Here is a 19,249-nt window from a genome sequence, read left to right as displayed (position 1 = left end):
TTCCCAGACCCCATAGTGGGACTGTGAGAGCCTCGTGCACTGAGTTACTCTTTTTTTTTGTTCTTGGGATTGTCATCTTCCTGAGGGCAGTCAGCACTCTGCATTGATTGAATGAGATAGGTTGTTCAGAATTCATCTGTGTCAGTTTACTGCATGGTACAAGCACATTGGCACCAACAAGAAAAACTAAAAATCATATGAAACCCACATTGGCATGAACCCCTTGGCAACCTTTATTGGCTACGGACAAGTTGCAGAATTGGATGATTAGACTTGGCAAACAGATTTTCCCCATGAGGTGTTCGATGAAATGCATGAGCATTTTAAGATCAAGAATGTGCTGAACAATGTTCTTATTCTCAGTTAAGAATGCAGAGAGAGAGAGAGAGTCCCTTTTTTTTCGTTCATACAGAGATATTATGGGTGAGCGATCAAGATGCCACTGCATTACCATTATGGATGAACAAATGCCCCCATTACATGGAATTTTAAAGAATAATCATATACTGTACATAATTCACCAATTACCAGTAATCTTTGCAAGAGCATGCCCCATCCTTGAAATGGTGGAAACGATTTTTATCTCTCAAAACAATCAACCTTCCTGAAAATTTTGAAGTTATCTTAATCCAAGTATGGCAATCAGTACAAACACGGAGGTTCTTTGTGACTCGAATCGGCACTCCTGAACCAGTATGGATGAGTCCAAACATAACAGCAAGTCGTTCGCTATGACCACAAACCCACTTTGCCTTGATTTCTTCCTCTACATCATGAAGTACTACTCCTGTATCAGGAACATAACCAATCTCTTCCATTGCTTTCTTCAGCTCATTCCAAACCTTTTCATATTCTTCTGAATTACGAAATTCAATGCCCCCTCCTGCTACAAAAGTTTGAACTCTGTTTTTGATCTGTATCCAACTGCATCCTGTCTCTTTCTTGATTCCCCTCTTTTCCATCATCTCTCTCACAAACTCAACATCTTTCCACCTTCCCACTTTTGCATACATATTTGATAATATCACATAATTTCCAGGGTTATTTGGTTCAATCTCAAACAACCGTTCTGCCATCACCTCACCAAGTGCAATGTTGCCATGGATCCGGCATGAATTAAGCAATGAACCCCATATGCTGCTGCTTGGGCTCATTGGCATACTCTTCACAATATCCAGTGCCTCCTTGATCCGCCCAGATCTACCCATGAGATCCACCAAACAAGCATAATGCTCTATAGTAGGTGAAACTCCATAATCTGTCTCCATTCTGTCAAAAAATCTCTGCCCCTCAACCATGAGACCGACATGGCTACATCCCGAAAGCAACGCAATGAAGGTGACTCCATCAGGTTTGAAGCCCATTTCAATCATCTCATCAAACAAATCAATCGCCTCAGTCATACACCCATTGATCGCATATCCCATAAGCATCGTATTCCAAGATGTTAAGTCTCTACTGATCATTCCTTCAAACACCTCTCGACAGTAATTCACTGCTCCACATTTAGCATACATGTCCATAAGCGAGTTCAGCACTGGAACATCTGGCTGCGCAGTTGATTTAATGATTTGTGCGTGGATCTCTTGGCCACAATGAAGTGAAGTTACTCGAGCACAGACTGGTAGGATCGTAGTTAAAGTGACCCAACTGAACCCAATTGCCTTACTCTGTATCCTCCTAAAAGTGTCTAGTGATTCAAACAATCGGTCCCGGCATACAAAAGCAGCAACCAAGGAGTTCCAAGAAACAATATTTCTTTGACCCATTTCTTCAAAAATCTGGTGTGCTTCTTGAATTGTCCCACAATCGGCATACAATCTAAGAAGAGCATTGTTCACTACCTGATCTGGGCTTTCTTCAGATTTCAAAATCTGGGCATGAATTGCTCTACCAATCAACAACTCAGACAAATGAGAACAACCCTTGAGAGCAGCGGAGAATGCGAAATTACCCGGTCGGATATACCGATGAAGCATCTTGGAGTAGACAAGGAGGGACTCCTGGAAGAGCCCAATCCTCGAATATGCGATGGACATGGCGACCCACACGGATTCTGGGACATGTTCAGCCTCAAGACCATCCTCGAAAATGCGACGAGCTTCGTCGATTCGGCCACAGACAGAGTAAAGGGTGATGAGCTTGCTTTTCAAGGTGGGATTGTTGAGAAAATCTTGACGAGCTCCGTCTCTTGAGAGGAGGAGTTGAAGGTGAAGCCTCTGGCCATGTTCCAAGGATTTTCTGGCGATGCAGGAATGGAGTAGGAGAGAGTAGATCTCAAGGTTGGGCTGGGTGTCGCAGCTATTTGATGGTGGGTTTTCGATCAAACGCAGGGCTTCGTCTAATTTGCCGGAGTTGAGGAGGGATCGAAGGTTGGAAATGGGATTTGTTGAAACTAAAGAAGGAGGTTTGTGTTTGTGGGTTGGAGGACCAGAAACGACCGTTATGGTAGTTGGAAGAGAAAGGGCGGGTATCATCATCTCCCTTACTCCTGTTTTTTTGATTTAGCTTGTCATGGGGGTATCACCATCATCTTCCTTACTCCTGTTTTTTTGATTTAGCTTGTCATGGGGGTATCACCATCATCTTCCTTATTTTTAATTTAGCTTCTCATATTTTCCTCATTTTGTGTACATGGAATACTCTCTCTCTCTCTCTCTCTCTCTCATACGGTTCATACCCAAAAGAAAAAGAAAAAAGGAATACTCTCTCTCTCTCTCTCTCTCTCTCTCTCACATACGGTTCATACCCAAAAAAAAAAAAGAAAAAAGGAATAGTCTCTCTCTCTCTCTAAAGGTGGGTCTTGTACTCTGGTCTAGGACATGTACAACAGTGCGATCCATTGATCCAGTAGCAGTATTAAACCCCCCCTCTCTCTCTAAAGGAGGGTCACACGCGCGCACACACATGACACATGTAGATAAGACTGAAAATTGCATAATTTTGCAAATTTCCATTCATCCATAGTGAGAAGAGGACCTCTTAATCTATGGGATCTAACCCTCCGATTATACTAAGAAAGAATGTTTTGAATCTTTGTAAACAAAGGGCAAGAGTTAATATGACATTTCATTGTTATAGAGTTCAATCATAGCATAAATCACCTTTGAGAAAGACATTCTCTCTACAACATGGGTGGGCAAAAACTTTTTACATAATAAATAGAGAAAGGGGAAAGGTAATTAGCATGAGAGATTCTTCCATCGACTCCATAAAAAGAGGAGGTGTTAATGTCATTTTGAATGTGTATTGATGGCCGTGTGTAGAAACTTTTACTGAAAGAGAATATTAAGCAGGAGACGTAGAATGAAAAGAAGAGGATGGAACAATAATCAAGTTAGATGAGCTTTATAAATACCAACACACCCTTTTTAATCGCATGAAGCAAGTATAATATATTCTCCAAAGCAAAAAATTAAAATTAAAAAAATCCCATAAATCACATCACTCTACTACTTCCTCATAGGTCAGGAAGTATGAAAATCCCATCCTCCAATGGATGCAGTATCATATCCTTACAAAAAGTAAAATTATTGACAAACCACAATCAAATTAGGGTTGGAGGGTATGGAAAGGGGAAGATGAAGAAGAAGAAGAAATAAATTAAAAGGCATCTGGTATAGGTGCAATTGCGAGATCCGCAGAAATGCCAAAGAGAAGAATTGCCAATCCAGCAAAGTTGACAATCCGAGATTCAGTGCCAGCTCCTAGCCCCAAAAGGGTTGATGATTGCATCAAACCACTCTCTGCTGTGCATATTGCCATGTATAGAAGAACTCTACCAAAAAATATATGCCAGATGGCATATGATCTCCTTGCTGATGCATCAGCTCCTTGAACCCAGAAGTAGAAGAACCCAAAAATCCACTGCAAAACCAACAACATTAAAATAATATGACCTTAGAAGGAATTCATGAAATTAAAACCCTCATTCTAAAATTGAAGAACATGTTATGGGCAATTTGGGTTCACCCATTTTGAACCCAAAGTCATCATCAACCTTAAACGTGCAACTTTTTTCCATTTCTTCCCAGATCCAAATTTACTAGCTATATGGGCATGACACCTCATAAAACTGCCAAGGGCTGTGAGACTGCTTCTGATTACAGTTAGTATTAGAATAATCAGCACCGTAATATAATCCAATGTGATTAACCAAGGGCAGTCTCCTCCTAGTTTGTCAGTTTTCCACAACTATTAGTGGGATATATAAAAGGATAAAGGTCTTGAGGTCCATAGAGTGAGGCAACAATTGGTAATAAAGGTTTTGTATGTCAAGTCCAGACTAGATGGAGCCAAAGGACTTACATGGGATAATGGCAATCTCTAACTTTCCATATGAGCATGTCCAGTTCACTCTTGACATATCCACATTTTTACATAGGAGATGGAATGTGAGATAGATTTCTAGGGTGGGAGTGCTTATTGCCAAGAGTTTTGAGATTTCTATGGTGGGAGTGGTTCTGGTATGGTGCTGAGTGATTTGGTGAGTTGACAAAATGGTTGGTTCCCTATATAATAATTCTCAACTCTAGAGTTTAGACCCCTTTTTTCCCCCTCCTGTATAGGAACCTTTGACCCTTGTCATGGCTTTTTCTTCTTACCTGCAAACCATATATGATAAAGGTTCCCAGGCCGAGCCAAGAATGCAAGCTATACATATTTGCTATCCCTTGCTGCTTGTGATACTTGAAGGCAGCATAGATTCCGACAATCCCGAGTACAATTGCGATAACATGAAGAGACATGTGAACAAATTTCTGAGCCTTCCAGTCTACACGTACTGTCTTGTAGGCCATAATCGCTGATCATCGGTCACACCAGAACAATAGCATCAGAGACAAATATATGTAGCAGTTGCAAGTGAATGGGCTAAGCCAAAAACTATATATACCTTCACCAGCAAAGAAGACGAAACCAAAGTACATAAGAAATGGGTGTACCTGCAAGAGATTGAGAAGGGAAGAAAATGAATTAGTCTCCATAATGTGCATTGGTTGAACAGAGTAACAAGCTCAATTACATTGAATATGTGTGCAGCATCAGAAGAATTAAGATCAATTCCACCACGGAAATGTATAAGCCATGCTAACAAGAGAATTAAGGCTAATATGCCAAAGATGTGTCCAGATGCCGTGGCAACAAAAGCCATGGCAGGAGTACTGAAGCTAGAGAAACAGGGGAGGGTGGGAAGAAGATAGCAGAACTGATACTTTGGATTGTGTTTGTTTCAGATTGTAGACATGGGTTCTTATCTAAATTTAAAATGCTAAAAGATAAAGTAATATGTTCTGGAGATTGCTTTGGTTGTTGGGTTTGGTATTTTGTGAGTAGCACCTTCTACTTTAGTAAAGCATCACTAGAAAAACAAAAGAAGAACATCTCTTTTATAGGACTGATTCTTTGTGGAATGGGTTAATTAAGGTATCTTAACTTTTGTGCTAAAAGTAAAAGGTTTTATTATTAAGATTTAAGAACCAGATTTATGCATGGTTACAGGTAAGGTATCATGCTTATGATGCTTTAACCCATTTCTATCTATGCCCCATGAAAGGCCAACTGTTCTACCAATGATAATTGGTGACTGGTGTTCAAAAAGATTTCAACCATTCAATCTGGAAGTGTCTTATTGTTAGAACGGTTTGAACCAAAATCTGGGCATGCATCATTTTGGGGGTAAAACACCATGTGAAGTGTGAGAGAGATGATAACAGCTTCAATTCACTTGGTAAATCCATCAAAATATATTACTGTTGTAAGACTTATTTTTTGTTCTCTCCTGACCATAGTGTCAAAAAAGGGGACTGGCAAAAAAAATGAAAATGGTCGGTACAAGTTTTAAACATGTAGATTTAAAAATTAAATAAAGGGAACAAAAAACAGCATTATACTCTTATAAATTGAGAAATTATTACATGAATTGCTGCATTTAGTGTTCAAAACAAATATACTATCTATCTAACATTAATGTATATATATTTCACAACCCATTATAAATTACTAGACCATTCACATAACTTCCAAATTCATGCACCATCACAAAAAAACATGTCCAAGGTCTTGTTGAACAATGTGTCTTGACTATGATGTTGTTCATTGTTGTCAACACAGTCCCAGAGTGTTTATATTTAGTTGAAGTCGAGAGTCATCGCTTTAGAAACACTTTTCAACAAACGCTTCAGTTTGTAACTCAATTTTGGAGTCCGTGCATTGAATTTGAGTTGAAGGTGATATCATGAGAAGTGTGGCTTTCGAGTCAACTTCAGATTGACGAAAGAATCATGTCGATCAGAGAGAGAGAGAGAGAGATGGTGAGGTAAGTAACCATTGTATTCAACAAGTCTAATATCTTTAAAAAAAAAAAAAAAAGGCCTAAAAGGGAAACGTGTTTTGAACATATTTAAAACTGAAATGCTGGCCGTTTGCCTTTTTTCTTCCCATATGTTTGGGAAACAAAGGGCAAAACATATTTAAAACGGTAAAAAAGGGAAATGCTGTTTTAAATGCATATTTGCTAACTATGCTCCTGACTACTTGGATTTGGAAATCACATAGTCTGGAACAAAGAGCCTGTAGAATTGCAAACTAAAGAGGCTGACTGATCAAATCTACCAGAGAGATCCACACAACCAAAATGGCAATGATAATCTTCACAAAGATCTTATTTGGTACAGCAAGGTGAACCAACACTATACAGAATAAGCGATCATCAAACATCCGCTATGAACCTAAACTATACCGAGCCTCCTGGCCCCCAAAGCTACTCTACATGTCCTGACCAGCCTCCTGGCTGTCAGAAGCAAATAGTTCCCGCTTCCTACCTACATTTGCATTCATACAGAAAAGCCCAGAATGGCTATGAGATTATCCAAACATAAAATAAAAAAAATAAAAATTTGATGTCCTCATATCTCTCTTTCTCAAAAACAGTAGTAAGCACAATAAAGAGGCTCACTACTGGTGAAAGAATTTCACTCCTGCCTTATGTATGGTCATGAGCTCATTTCACTGCTGTAAAATGAATCCTCCACACCAATTCCATACATATGTTCATCCTTTTCTTCCTCCCACTTAAGAACCTCCCTAATGTACTTGAATGCTTCATCTACAGAGCTCTGTTCATGGGCCCTGGTCTGCCACACAAATAGTTTCCGGTTGCTGAAGGAGGCATAGAGTTCCTTAAACTTCATTGCAACATAGTAATAAGCCTGGTTCGCCAATGACTCATTGTTGTGATAACATTTTAATGGGCTGAAATCCCCAAACCAGTCACAAACTGTTAAGGGTACCCAACGGATCTTCTCTTCAAAGGCATCATACTTATTGAGGAGGAGAATGAAGGGAGTATCCCTGAAACATGGTTGTGTCAGGGCACTCTCAAAAAGTTCTCGGCTCAGTAGCATCTTGTTGCGCACTGGACCATCTCCTTCGGCCCACACCTGATCATAGTCACTCAAAGAAACACAAAAGATAACAGCCCCAACATCTTGATACATGTCCAGCCATTTGCAGCAATCACGGAGTCCCTTTGCGTTTACTTTAATTAATTGGTACCTGCGCAAATATAAATTTCTCAAAACCAAGAGATATTATTAAGATATGGACGACGGACTATAACTGTGTCTGTGGTATTTAGTATATGCTCTGCTAATCCAGGGGTGCCCCATTAAATGGAATGCATGCATCTGCCACATTAGCATGGGATTAGACTGAGTTGTTGTTGTATGGATCTGCCACATCAAGCTTCCACACGGCAGAGAGTTCCATGAATAAGGGCAGGGTTTTCCTTAAATTGCAGTCAAGAAAAGCTTTTCCAGTGTCCATTTTTTGAGCCATGAGGAGGGCTCAGCTTGGTAAAATGACTCAGACAGGCCGTACATCCATGGATTAGCCAAATGTCAAATTTGTGGTTCCATCTTGACCATATGGCCCACCATTTTTTAGCATCAACCCTTTCTCTTCTTATTTATTATCATCATCATCATTATTATTGTTTTTTTTAGGGGGGTGGAGGGGACCACCCTTGTGTTTTCTATGGTTTATACACAGCCAAACTCAATTCTCCATCCAGTTCTCAGTGCTTTGTATCAACATGGGAAAATGCACTGGCCTTGAAACATACCATATAAATAGATGCTGATGTTGACAACATGCTCACATAATTTGAGGACCAATTAAACTGCCATGTTGCAGATAGCAGGGCCATCAAGAAAGATTTATCTTGGGCTTATCTAGGGGGCCTGGTGGGTGTATATGTGTGAAGAAAGAAAGAGAGCTTACTTGGTAAGTGGAAGTGGGTAATCAGAGTTTTCATTGTCTGTCTCTGACATTGGACTATGGTCATCCAATGAGAATTCAAAAAAGCCAAGGCCATTGTTCAAGGTCACTCCTTCAGAATATAGAATGTCTTTCTCAGAAGGCACATAATCGTTACTTGATATCTCAATAGCCTGCAAAGCACAGACATCTGAATTCTATAATGATAACAGAGCACAAATATATGATGTCTGTAAATAAAAACCTCCCTAGAATTTGAGCACATAAATCAACTGTTTTATGAGCATTCACTTAAATGTCTAGCCATGTCACCTTACAGCATGTTGAAATCTACACTAGACACCCAGCCACTAACATATCCTTGAACACAAATTGAAGCTCAAAGCTAAGGAAATAAAGGACCCACTTAAGTTTTTCACTGTAAACACTCAGCAAATTGCCCAAAAAGGACCACAGGATATATAGTTGTGGTAGCAGGGAGAAGAAAGAAACATTTCAGAGTGGTTCTAGATTCAATTTTATATCCATCCCTGGAAAAGTGGAATAAAAGAGTTCTAAGAGAAACTGGCCAGTTAAATTATAAGACACCGCCTCTCCTAATTGAGTTCCAAGCACAACAGAACCCAAGAAAGGGTTCTTGAAATAACAAAAGAACAGTAAAAATCTCAGTCTCAAACCCGTCATATATTAAACTTGATCCAACTCTTTATGAGGCTTTTGAAACACTCAACATATGTATACAACCGGCCTTTTGTAGACTTTATTGCGCTATATGGAGACTTCCAACTGACCCTCTTCATAGAAATGGAGGAGCAAAGAATTGTACATGCCCCCAAACAGGGATAATCAACTACAGTCGCATCATTGCTAATTAAGATATGACCTTAGCATGTGTGAAAATAAAGCATTACAGCAGACAAGCTGTTGCAAACCATTTATAACTTTGCAACCATTTGTAACAGGTAGATGGAAGAGCCCTATTTCAATTATCAAGGCATTGTATGGTTAGAACAGATGCAAGGTGAAGTAAGATTTTCATTAATAAAGTGCAGTGCAAGGGAAAATCTAATGCGGTGACTTGTCAGTGGCATTTGATTCTTGACACAAGGACATGCTTCTTGTCATGTTGCAGACTTGCAAGGATGTGGGTGGGGTCATGGAATAGAGAACAAACACATCTCACTGGTCAAATTTCAGCCCGACACAGGCAATGCGAGTGTTTAAACAGTCAGTGCAAAGTTTCACAAAATACAGGAGTGCCAATTCACAGAAATGGAATCTATGGCATTTCTGGAATTATCAGTAACTTTGAATCTCGTTTTTAGGCACTTTCCCTGCCTGTTTTGGTCAAAACTTGACCAATGAGAGATCGGTATGGGGTGTCCTATCACATGAATACCCATGTTTGCTGATGACATAGATTGCAATGCAACCACCTTGCACTAAGAGGTAGTTACATATGATGCACAAGGGAGACAAAAAGGTCAGAAATGAAGAACTAAACAGATACATTTATGCATACCCGATCTAAGAAATAATTGGCAACATCTGGAACAAAATGCAATTCATCTCTTCTCTTGTATGTCTCCTGAATCGCAGGATCCCGCCAAACCTCATCGACAACAGGAGCATATTCATGTATTGCAGAAGCAAAGAAAGCTTCCAAGTTTTCCATAGCCATAGTTTCCAAAATCTTATGAGAAAAATGCTTCAATTTTTCGTTGATTGAATAAATGCACTGCTTATGTTCATCGGTTCCAGTTTCACCTAAATTCATTAACAGTAGATCAACATCAGTTCATGATTTCCACCCATTAGATAGACCAGAGATATGATGCTTCAAAACATATTTATTAATTCAATTTCCAATAGAAATTGGTGCAGATGGAGCAAATTTAGAGAACAAAAGAGAAAAGATGTCTCAAGAATATGAAATTGGACATAGTACACACATCGTAGAATTTGGAACATATGAGATTATTTAAATCCAATGAATTTGCACGAGCAGATTTAATGGACTCCTGATAGACATCCACAGTACAGGTGTCAGAGTCCACAAACAATGCATCCACCAACAGTAACAGAATGAAGGAGAGAATGCAAAATAGAAAAGGAGAAAGTTGTTTCATTGACACCTGAGCCGGACTCCTCAGAAAAAGAGGCAGCATCTCTTTTCATCATCAAAGACTTCTCTTCAAAATGCTCTCGGCCTTCAAGTAGTACACTTAAATATTTATACATGTTGATTTGAATCATAAGCTTGAAATCCTGCAGTTCTTCCACAGAAAACTTGTCCCCATATAAAAATTTGGCCTGTTCAATAACAGGGGGTGATACATGATGAGAAACAGAAAAATAATTAGGGACCAACAGAGCTTTAAAATTGAACATCTGAAGCACCTGAAATTCAATCGACATTTTCTTATCTGAGTTTGGGGAGGAAAAGTAGAGGAAACTGCCACAAACGATAAGAAACATCTAACCCAGAAACACACATGCTCACAAAGGAAAGGAAACAACAACACTCATTTAGAAAAAAGGGAGCGTACCCAGTGCATGAGGCTACCGCTACTGTGGGTCTGGGGAGGGTCATGATGTACGCAGCCTAACCACTGCTTCATGGAGAGGCTGTTTCCTGACTCAAACCCGTGACCACTTTGTTACTTGCATCATGCACGGTTATCTAGGACTTATTAGTATTGTCACTGGAGTAAGTTATTGATTCTATGTTGATTGGTTAAAGTAAGTTATTGAGTCGATATGAGTTAGTGGTAGAGTTATTAGGCAGTGTGTTGTTGAGTCATTATGGGTTGGTAATAGATTAAGTGGAAGTAGTAGTGAGTTGTAAGTAAGATAAGTTGTGTAACAGTCTCTTTTGTTGCCCTATTAGTTAGTAATGGAAAAGAAGAAAGGTTTCAAAGAAATTCCTATTTTATCTCTATGAGAAATGACGCTAGTTTCCCCTATTGAGCAAATCAAATCCCTCCTTTATCTCTAGTCTATCCTATTCCTTTCCTTTGTCAAGATATGTAAGCGTGGGCAAGTCCAGTACATACCAAAATCGGTCACAATGGAGCAACTTACCATTGCACCAAGGTCCACCCTCTAAACAAGAACACTCATTTGATCGTAATAAATGCGTTCTTTCCAACTACCAGATTTCCTTCAAAACGAACTGCTTCCAGGTTCTAACTGTTAGTTAACAGGACATTTGGAAACATAAAGAAAAGTAGAACTCCAAAAACAAAACATGCAAATGTTACATTATACTAAAGATTGAGATAAATGATGTGGAAACACATCAACAAAGGACTTACTAGTCATGAATTTATTTCATTGGGCTCTTTTCATATAGGAGATGCATTCATCTCTTTTTATAGAGTTAATATTCTAATCTGTCATTTCTAAGGGCTATTTAGGGGCTTATGTTTTTTTACTACTCGCAGTAGATTTGTTTTTACTATTTTAGGGGTTACAAAGTATAATATTTCAGCAAGTTGTACTTATTTTTTTAATAAAATCCCAATTATACTACTTTTAATTAGTTCAATTTCTACTTTTCTGGTAAGTTCTCTATTTTGAGCCATATTAAGAATTGTACCTACTTGGGAGTTCTGCTTTGAGCCCCAGTTTGAGTTGAAGTTTGAGTCTCAGATCACAGTAGGAGTATCAAGTCATAGCGTAGTTTGTTCACATCTCTATCGGTTTTATGATGCCATCCACAAGTTTTGGAATATGGAATAGAAGTTAAATTGTTTTGTTGACGCTTGGAGCTCCAACTGTGAAATCTAGTTGAGTCTTCTCTTCCTTCCACCATTTCTTCTTCCTTTACTATTATCTGCTATTTTTCTGTAACATTTTTTATGGCAAAAGATTCTTTGAAGTTAGAAAAAGCAACATAGGAATGCCTTTGTGGGTAGTCAATGAAGTTATGGCACATGGAAGTAGGATGCAGTAATTGAGACTGCAGGATAAATAGGATATGATCCGGATAGCCCAGGTGTCAGAACCAAATTTAGTCATACAACCACCTCCTCTCTCAATGTATTACATTTCCCCTTGTATTTTCAGCAATCCATTTGCTTTCAACAATTTTTCAAAAAGTACAATATTAGTCGGTTTTCGAAGCAGTATTTGTCACATGGCCAATTTCAATTGGGCTGAAACTTGACATGTGAGCAGGGGACCTTTGGTCTTACCTGTTCCCAAAATTTGGGCCCCATCCAACCTGCCACATGGCAGATGTTAGGGCCATATAGGAAGCCCTTCTTTATTCTTAGTTTTTGTGGTGAAAATGCTTTATTCTTAATCTCTTCTACTTGATATCTTAAAACCCAGTATGATCTTAAATTCCAACCTAGATGTAAGAGACTAGCTTTCTTCCTAATTTCTCTTTGCTGGAAAATACAAAATTAGCATTACTCCATCTTTACTTTTGCCCCCTTTTGCCTGCCAATTCTAGGCTTCATTTGGTTGCAAGAGAAATTAAAGAGAAGGGAAGGTGTAGTTTTTCAAACCTAAAAAAGGAAACTTCTGTAATATTACTCAACATGATTGTATAAATTACTTGAATTTCTTACCATATTTTACTTTTCACATCCAATGAACTTGGATGCAAAGTACAGTTAAATTTAAAAACCAAATATGGAATGATTTAGAGTTAGTCACATAATCACGTGGGATAATCAACTAATCATTACAAAAAATTTCCTTTTTAGGTTTGAAAATTTCACTTCCCTTCCCTTTAATTTCCCTTTCAACCAAATGGAGCCCCAAGGATAAGGCTTTCCCTTCCTTCCTGACATAAAGTAGCAACGGGAAGATCGCATTATACCTGCTAGGCTGCTACATATGTACACTTGTTACTTTACAGATGAAATAAACCTAATATAAAGAGTAGCCTGGGTTTATAAACAAATATAAACAAAGGAAGTTTGGTGTCCCTTAAAAGGGAATACTCCTTTTTTCAGTTGCTATAAAAGCAATTGAAATTTTCAAGAATCATCTACATCAACAGAACCTAGTTACAGAATAAATTAACACGGATCTTACATTCATGATGTTAGAGTATGTCTCGGTTGGGGGGGGGGTCCACGGGAGTCCATAAACCTCTGTACCATGGGATTGTGTCTAAGTAGTTCAATTATTGGTTTATTATCTTTCTTATTGTAATTAGACTTGATAGGCTAGGTAGGACTTCTATTTCTATTTTAAGTCTGTAATTAAGTCCTTGACTCTTAGTAGGTTGTTAGTAAGAGTCAGTCTATAAACTGCTGCTCAAGATAGGGAGGTTTATTCCTCTATAGTCCAGCCTTCTCTCCCACTTCAATTCTCTCCATCTTCTTCTCTTCTTCCCATCGCTCTATCGGGTTAATTAAGACTTTGGTACAATTTCACATGACAAGGGGACAGAGGGCAAAAAACTGTACCTTTTTACATAACACAATAAAACAACATATAAATGAGATGAAGATTTAAAGTAGCTACAAAAATTAAAAGTACATGTTGAGTTTGACCTCCATACATAGTACAGAAAACAAGAACCATAGTACAGAAAACAAAAACCAGGGAAATGCTTAAATACCAGAGGTATACCTGCTTGAAGATAGTGCTGGTTCCAGACCCATCCAACCCAAGCAACAGAAGTTTCTGGACTCTTTCCTGCTCCAAATACTTGGGCACGAGCCTACTAGAAGAGGTATCCGTATCTTCTTTTAGCCCATTAGTGTTTACCGGTGGTACAGGCAATGAGAATAGTGAACATAAGAAACGAATCGATGCCTGCCTAGCAAGGACCAGACTCCAACTGTTTAACAAATCAATTTTGAAACCATAGTTGAATCTTATCCTAGTGATAATTGATTTAATATGAGAAGATGTAACATACCTTTCCCCATATATTTCCTTTTATGTTATTCTGACCTTCTTCCTCGTAAGATCCATCATCATACACCCAAAAACGAGTATTCCGGGGGCACTGGACCTTAGCCAACTGAAATGAAAACCAATCGGACCACACATCAAGTTTTTATATGACAAATAGGACCACAGCAGAGTCAGGAGAACTGAATAAAAGACCTGACCTGAAGCAAACAATGACTAAGCCACTCAAGGAAGCATATGAAGAAGAAAATAAAAAACAAACATTTATGAGCAGAAAACGTAGCAGAGATATTGCAAACTCTGAAAATAGAAAAAGCACATTATCAGGAAGACATTGCAGCTGCAAAAATAAGCAAGACTACCAACCCTGAGAAGAAAAGAGGATTATAAAGCACGATGATAGAGAGAATAATCATACCTCAATGCAACATGGGAGATGTACATATCCCCCCCCAGCCCCAGCCCCCCCCCCCCAAAAAAAAAAAAAAGAAGTGAAATAATATAAACTAAGAGAAGGAAACAAGAGAGAGAGCCTGTGTGCATTGTCAGTAGCAGGCAGAATTAAACTTCATAGTGCACTTATGCTGTTTAGAGAATTTTTATCCTTTAGCAGATACATAAACTTAGGCTTTACCCTTTCTTTGAAAGGATAAATGCATTGCAGGTTAACTTTCTGATCCATAAAATTCTTCCACAACATATGGAAGGTTGAAACAAAGGAGGCCAATCCACCCTCAAAATCTCCGAAGGGCATTCTCTTTTAAAAATTATTAAGAGCCAACGTCATCCATATTCAGTATTGAAGCTTTAATCTCTATCAAATATCTTTTTTTTTCTTGTTGGAAAATCTGTCAAATGTCACGATTTGATGTTGTAATCCAAGTATCCAATTCAAACATTTCCAGGTCATTTGAATCATCTGGCATGCAAATGCTTACAGATATCCAAGAAACCTCCACCCTAAAATATTGATGACACTGTTCAACTTTGGTCATTTTCCACCCAAAACTGTTGGTTAAGGTCCATGTGACCACCAATACCACTGAAAAAACTTGTAAGTTGAAACTGAACAACTGTACCTAAAAAGAAGGCTAGAAATGTCCCCAATTTCATTGGAGCATCTTTCATAGATTAACGTATCTTTTGGGGTTATTTTAGCTGTTCCAGTATACTTCAATCTTCCTCTTCTCTTCCATACTTCCCTCCTCTTTACCATTATCTACTAATTACTTTCCATACATAGCAAGTTAGCAGCCATATGCACCTTGTTTGCCAGAAATAAAGATCAGATAGCCGGTATCTGTAGCCAAAACCTTGAAACAGGAGATTATGTGAGGACGACAGGACAACAAACATAGTTTTACAGCCCAGTACCCAATTATTAACTGAAAAAAATCCTATAAAACCTAATTTCTGAATCTCATTTTTCAGAATAGATGGTTCCATGAAAGTGTTTATGTTTCTTAGTAACTTGGTTGGAAACTAGTTAAAGAAGAAAAAATGGGCAGTTTGTGAAGAGGCAGTGATTACGTCACCCTCTATCAAATTACATGGTAGAAAAAGATATCTAGAAGTTTTATTGTAAATGCAAGGGGTTGCACAAGTCCAGTTACTGATATACCTAAAGTACATGTTTCTTCTCATGAAATTAATTGGGTGAATCACCCACAGGTGAGGCGATTATTTTCCTTTGAGAAAAATGAAAATGCAGTAGGGGACAACCAATATAAAATTTTCTACAGTTGAAAAAATCTAAAGGAGATCCGCCAATGCATCATGAGGAGCAAGCATTACACAACATTGGAAGACTCAATTTTAATCAAGTTTATTCTTTCCAAAAGGAAAAATTCACTTCATGGTTACAGATGGTGCACTAGGGAAAAATCTGTGATACCCAGATAATTCAAACAAATCAACACCACTGATGTAAATGCTGGTAAAAAAGAACTCCACGACCACTGCAGAGAAAATTTTATTATAATAGTTTCCTTTCGGACCAAAATTACTTGGTGTATTAGTGTATATTAGTTCCTGCCTGCGTCACTTGTTGTTATGTAAACAGAAAATTTTGTAAATTCTATAGTGTGGCATGTCTTTCTTATCATTTCTCAGTGATGTACCTATCATTTTATTGACACATACTTTTTAGCAAATATCATTGTAAAAATCTCCAAAACTACCAGAACTGACATTAAATATGACAAGATCAACATACTAAAGGAAAATTTATTTCTTCTATTGTCCTCTTCTTTTGCCTGTTATAATTTTACCATTATTCGTCAAAAAGGAAAAAGAAAATCATAAAAGACATTTAACAAGAGGCCCATAGTATTAAATTTTTCATGCACTTTCTTGTGTACCCTTTTCCTGGCTTTGGAAAATTTAGAGTATACTCCTCATTTCATGATTTAATGCTTGCATGCTTTTCTCTGTCTAGGTTTCACATGCTCAAAATAATATGTGCAGTTGGAACCTCATTAGTAATGGACCTACTAATGCAAATATAGATGCCCTCAACGGATAAAATTTCCTGCAATGACAGCAGCAAATCCATTCATTGCCACTGCTTGCCAATATAGTCCAAATTCCAGAAAATATCAATTTATTTTTAAATGTTTAGAGGAGACTTCAATTTATTCTATTGACAAAAGTAAACGAAAAAAGCCTTCTACTGTCTATTCAGTCTGTCCAGCACCTCCTCCAAGTCTACCATCAAACTTTTTCTTACTTAAAGGGCGTACCCAGGTCATGAGGTTCCCCTGCTGCGGGGTCTGGGGAGGGACATAATGTACGTAGCCTTACCACTGCTTCGAGGAGAGCCTGTTTCCCAACTTCGAGGATCAACCTTACCAATGCCATTGGAAAGTTCTTATTTACCAACTAAAAAAGAAGCCTCAGTAATCATACAAGCACGGATTAAGTTTCCTTCTTTTATGTATACACATATTTGCCATGGGACTATTTACGCATTTTTGAGTAAGTTCTGGAAGAGACCAAGACCTTACCTTAAGCACCCTGAGCTCTATCTTTGTGATTTCACGGCCATTTGCGTAAACTTTTGTGTTCCCATTACTCGCATTCAAGCTCAACTTTCCACCAACATTCAGTTTCGAACTTATGATTCTATCAGGCTTCTCTCCTTCCTGCAATCCAACACTTAAATGTTAACTATATAAGAAACCAGAATTAAAACAAAAAACATTTCCATTCTGAAGCACTAGGAATTACCGATACCTTTCCCCAAAGCCCAGAGTCCTTGTCGTACCAGTATTTCCCTGGTTTCAGCTTCAAGGGAGGGAGAGGGCAACCCAAAATCTCAGCCAATTCTTCTTGCCCAAGTGCCTTTCCATTGACAATTATTTGCTCTGGTCGAATCTGGTTTGCCGAACATTCCTTCTCCAATTTCATAATCTGCTTAACCTCTAAAGGATTAGAGACTCTGCTCAACATCCTCGAACACTTCCCCAGACTCGACCTCTTCGATTCATCTATAGGTTGCCCAATGCAGTCCAAACACTTTCGACCTTCAGGCATGGAACCCATAGCCTTAAGCATGCAATGACTACAATACTTTGCATCACATACCAAACAAGCCTCCCTCTCGTTCAACCAACTCCCTTTCTCACATCTGCTACAAACTCCTTTTTTCCTTTCCTTTACCCGATCCCTAACCACAACAGGGGATAATGACTTCCCCTGATCTGCAACGCGAAACCTAGAAGAAGACAACTCCGCATCCTCATCCTCATCATCCTTATCCCACTCTTCTTCATTATTGAAAGCCACAACCGCTGCTCGATTCGGCTTCCGCGGCGAACCACCGAAAGGAGTAGGAGAGACTGAGCTAGGATCTCGAATCGATGCCTCTTCTGGCTCCTCTCCCTTCGATTCAATTTCCATTCTCAAGCCTCCATTAGGGAATTTACTAAACCTAGAAAACTTGGAAGCTACTGGAACAGCAATACTGGGGACCGAAGAACGAGAAGCAACATTATCGAGAGGTTCAGCTTTGGGAAGATGGTAAGATACGGGAGGACCTTGGTACTCAACAGCGATGGAGTAGTCAAAGTGTTCTTCCTCAGGCAAGGAAGAACCAGGAGGGAGCATTTTACGCAGCGCCTCATCCCATGTCTTCTCTTGCTCTGCTCCACTCGCCATTACTAAAAGCTTCAGAACAAAGATTAAGCTTCAAGAATCAAAAGATTGTTTTGTATCGAATCCAATAATCTTCCATGAGAGAACGAAGGTTTAAGTCCAGGGGGTTTCCGTGGGAAACGAAGGGGATAGCTTTCTCGGCAACAACAGAGTGAGAGAGCCGGCGTTGACGTGCGTGGCACCAACGGCGACATTGGAGGTGACGATTGACGTTTGACGAGGACTAAAGAATTCGACGTTTCTCATGTGCGGTGTAACTGAAACCAATGGATGGTTGGGAATGAGGATATATATTCTTGTGGGTCCCACTGTCACTAGTCATTGGGCCCACTATGGTCAAATTCTTATTATTTTGTTTTATTTTTTTACAAGTCAAAATTCTAGAAGTAGAGAGATTCCGTATTAGGGACGTGAATGCCATCATCCATTATATCAATAGTATGTTGGAAATAAGGGAGGCAACCGGTCTGGTTCGCTTGGGTCTAATTTGGTTTGACCAATTTTTTCCTGAATCGTACATCAGACTTTCAGTCTGATTCGCTTGGGTTTAATTGGACTTGACCAAATTTTTTCCAGAATTGCGGATCAATCATTTGACTAATCAGACTTACATGAATATGGTATTGTTATTGGTCAGTTTTGGGCTTTAATAGAGCCACATATGATCAGGCTAATCGGGCCATAGATAGGCTATTAGACTGTTTAACTCTAAATGAACTCTCAATGAGAATGATCAAAAAAATGTCTCTAAAATAGGGCTATAGACCAATAATATAGTCCTTAGTATAGCCTCAAGAAGTATAGCCTTAAAAATGTCTTTAGAATCTCCTATTTAGGTTTTAAGGTGTATCTCCTCAACTCCATCCAACGGTTGTGTATTTGATCTTGCATTATGCATGATGGTGGATTAAATATCTCCCCTTTTGGTATTGCA

General features: G+C 38.8%; 3 protein-coding genes across 3 annotated transcripts; all 3 read right to left on the bottom strand.

The window, feature by feature from the left end:
• Positions 1-424: 424 nt before the first annotated feature.
• On the bottom strand, positions 425-2,696 carry LOC122061345 (pentatricopeptide repeat-containing protein At3g14330). Its single transcript, XM_042624579.1, has one exon. The coding sequence runs from the start codon at positions 2,478-2,480 to the stop codon at positions 525-527; it is 1,956 nt and encodes a 651-aa protein (XP_042480513.1). The 5' UTR covers positions 2,481-2,696; the 3' UTR covers positions 425-524.
• Positions 2,697-3,321: 625 nt separating this feature from the next.
• Positions 3,322-5,248, bottom strand: LOC122061431 (probable transmembrane ascorbate ferrireductase 3). The gene is made up of 4 exons (XM_042624685.1): positions 5,024-5,248; positions 4,895-4,943; positions 4,605-4,804; positions 3,322-3,867 (listed from the first exon to the last, which is right to left on the bottom strand). Exons 1-4 carry the CDS (start codon positions 5,150-5,152, stop codon positions 3,604-3,606), a joined length of 642 nt encoding a protein of 213 aa, XP_042480619.1. The 5' UTR covers positions 5,153-5,248; the 3' UTR covers positions 3,322-3,603.
• A 1,372-nt stretch (positions 5,249-6,620) lies between these two features.
• On the bottom strand, positions 6,621-18,551 carry LOC122061058 (extra-large guanine nucleotide-binding protein 3-like). The gene is made up of 8 exons (XM_042624224.1): positions 17,395-18,551; positions 17,166-17,303; positions 14,165-14,269; positions 13,873-14,058; positions 10,413-10,590; positions 9,800-10,044; positions 8,281-8,450; positions 6,621-7,554 (listed from the first exon to the last, which is right to left on the bottom strand). The coding sequence occupies exons 1-8, from the start codon at positions 18,316-18,318 to the stop codon at positions 6,993-6,995; spliced, it is 2,508 nt and encodes an 835-aa protein (XP_042480158.1). The 5' UTR covers positions 18,319-18,551; the 3' UTR covers positions 6,621-6,992.
• Positions 18,552-19,249: the final 698 nt, after the last annotated feature.

Source organism: Macadamia integrifolia, chromosome 14, assembly GCF_013358625.1.
Source record: "Macadamia integrifolia cultivar HAES 741 chromosome 14, SCU_Mint_v3, whole genome shotgun sequence".
Lineage (NCBI taxonomy): Eukaryota > Viridiplantae > Streptophyta > Magnoliopsida > Proteales > Proteaceae > Macadamia > Macadamia integrifolia.
Note: the sequence above shows the minus strand (reverse complement) of the source record. Positions and strands in the feature narration are given on the sequence as shown.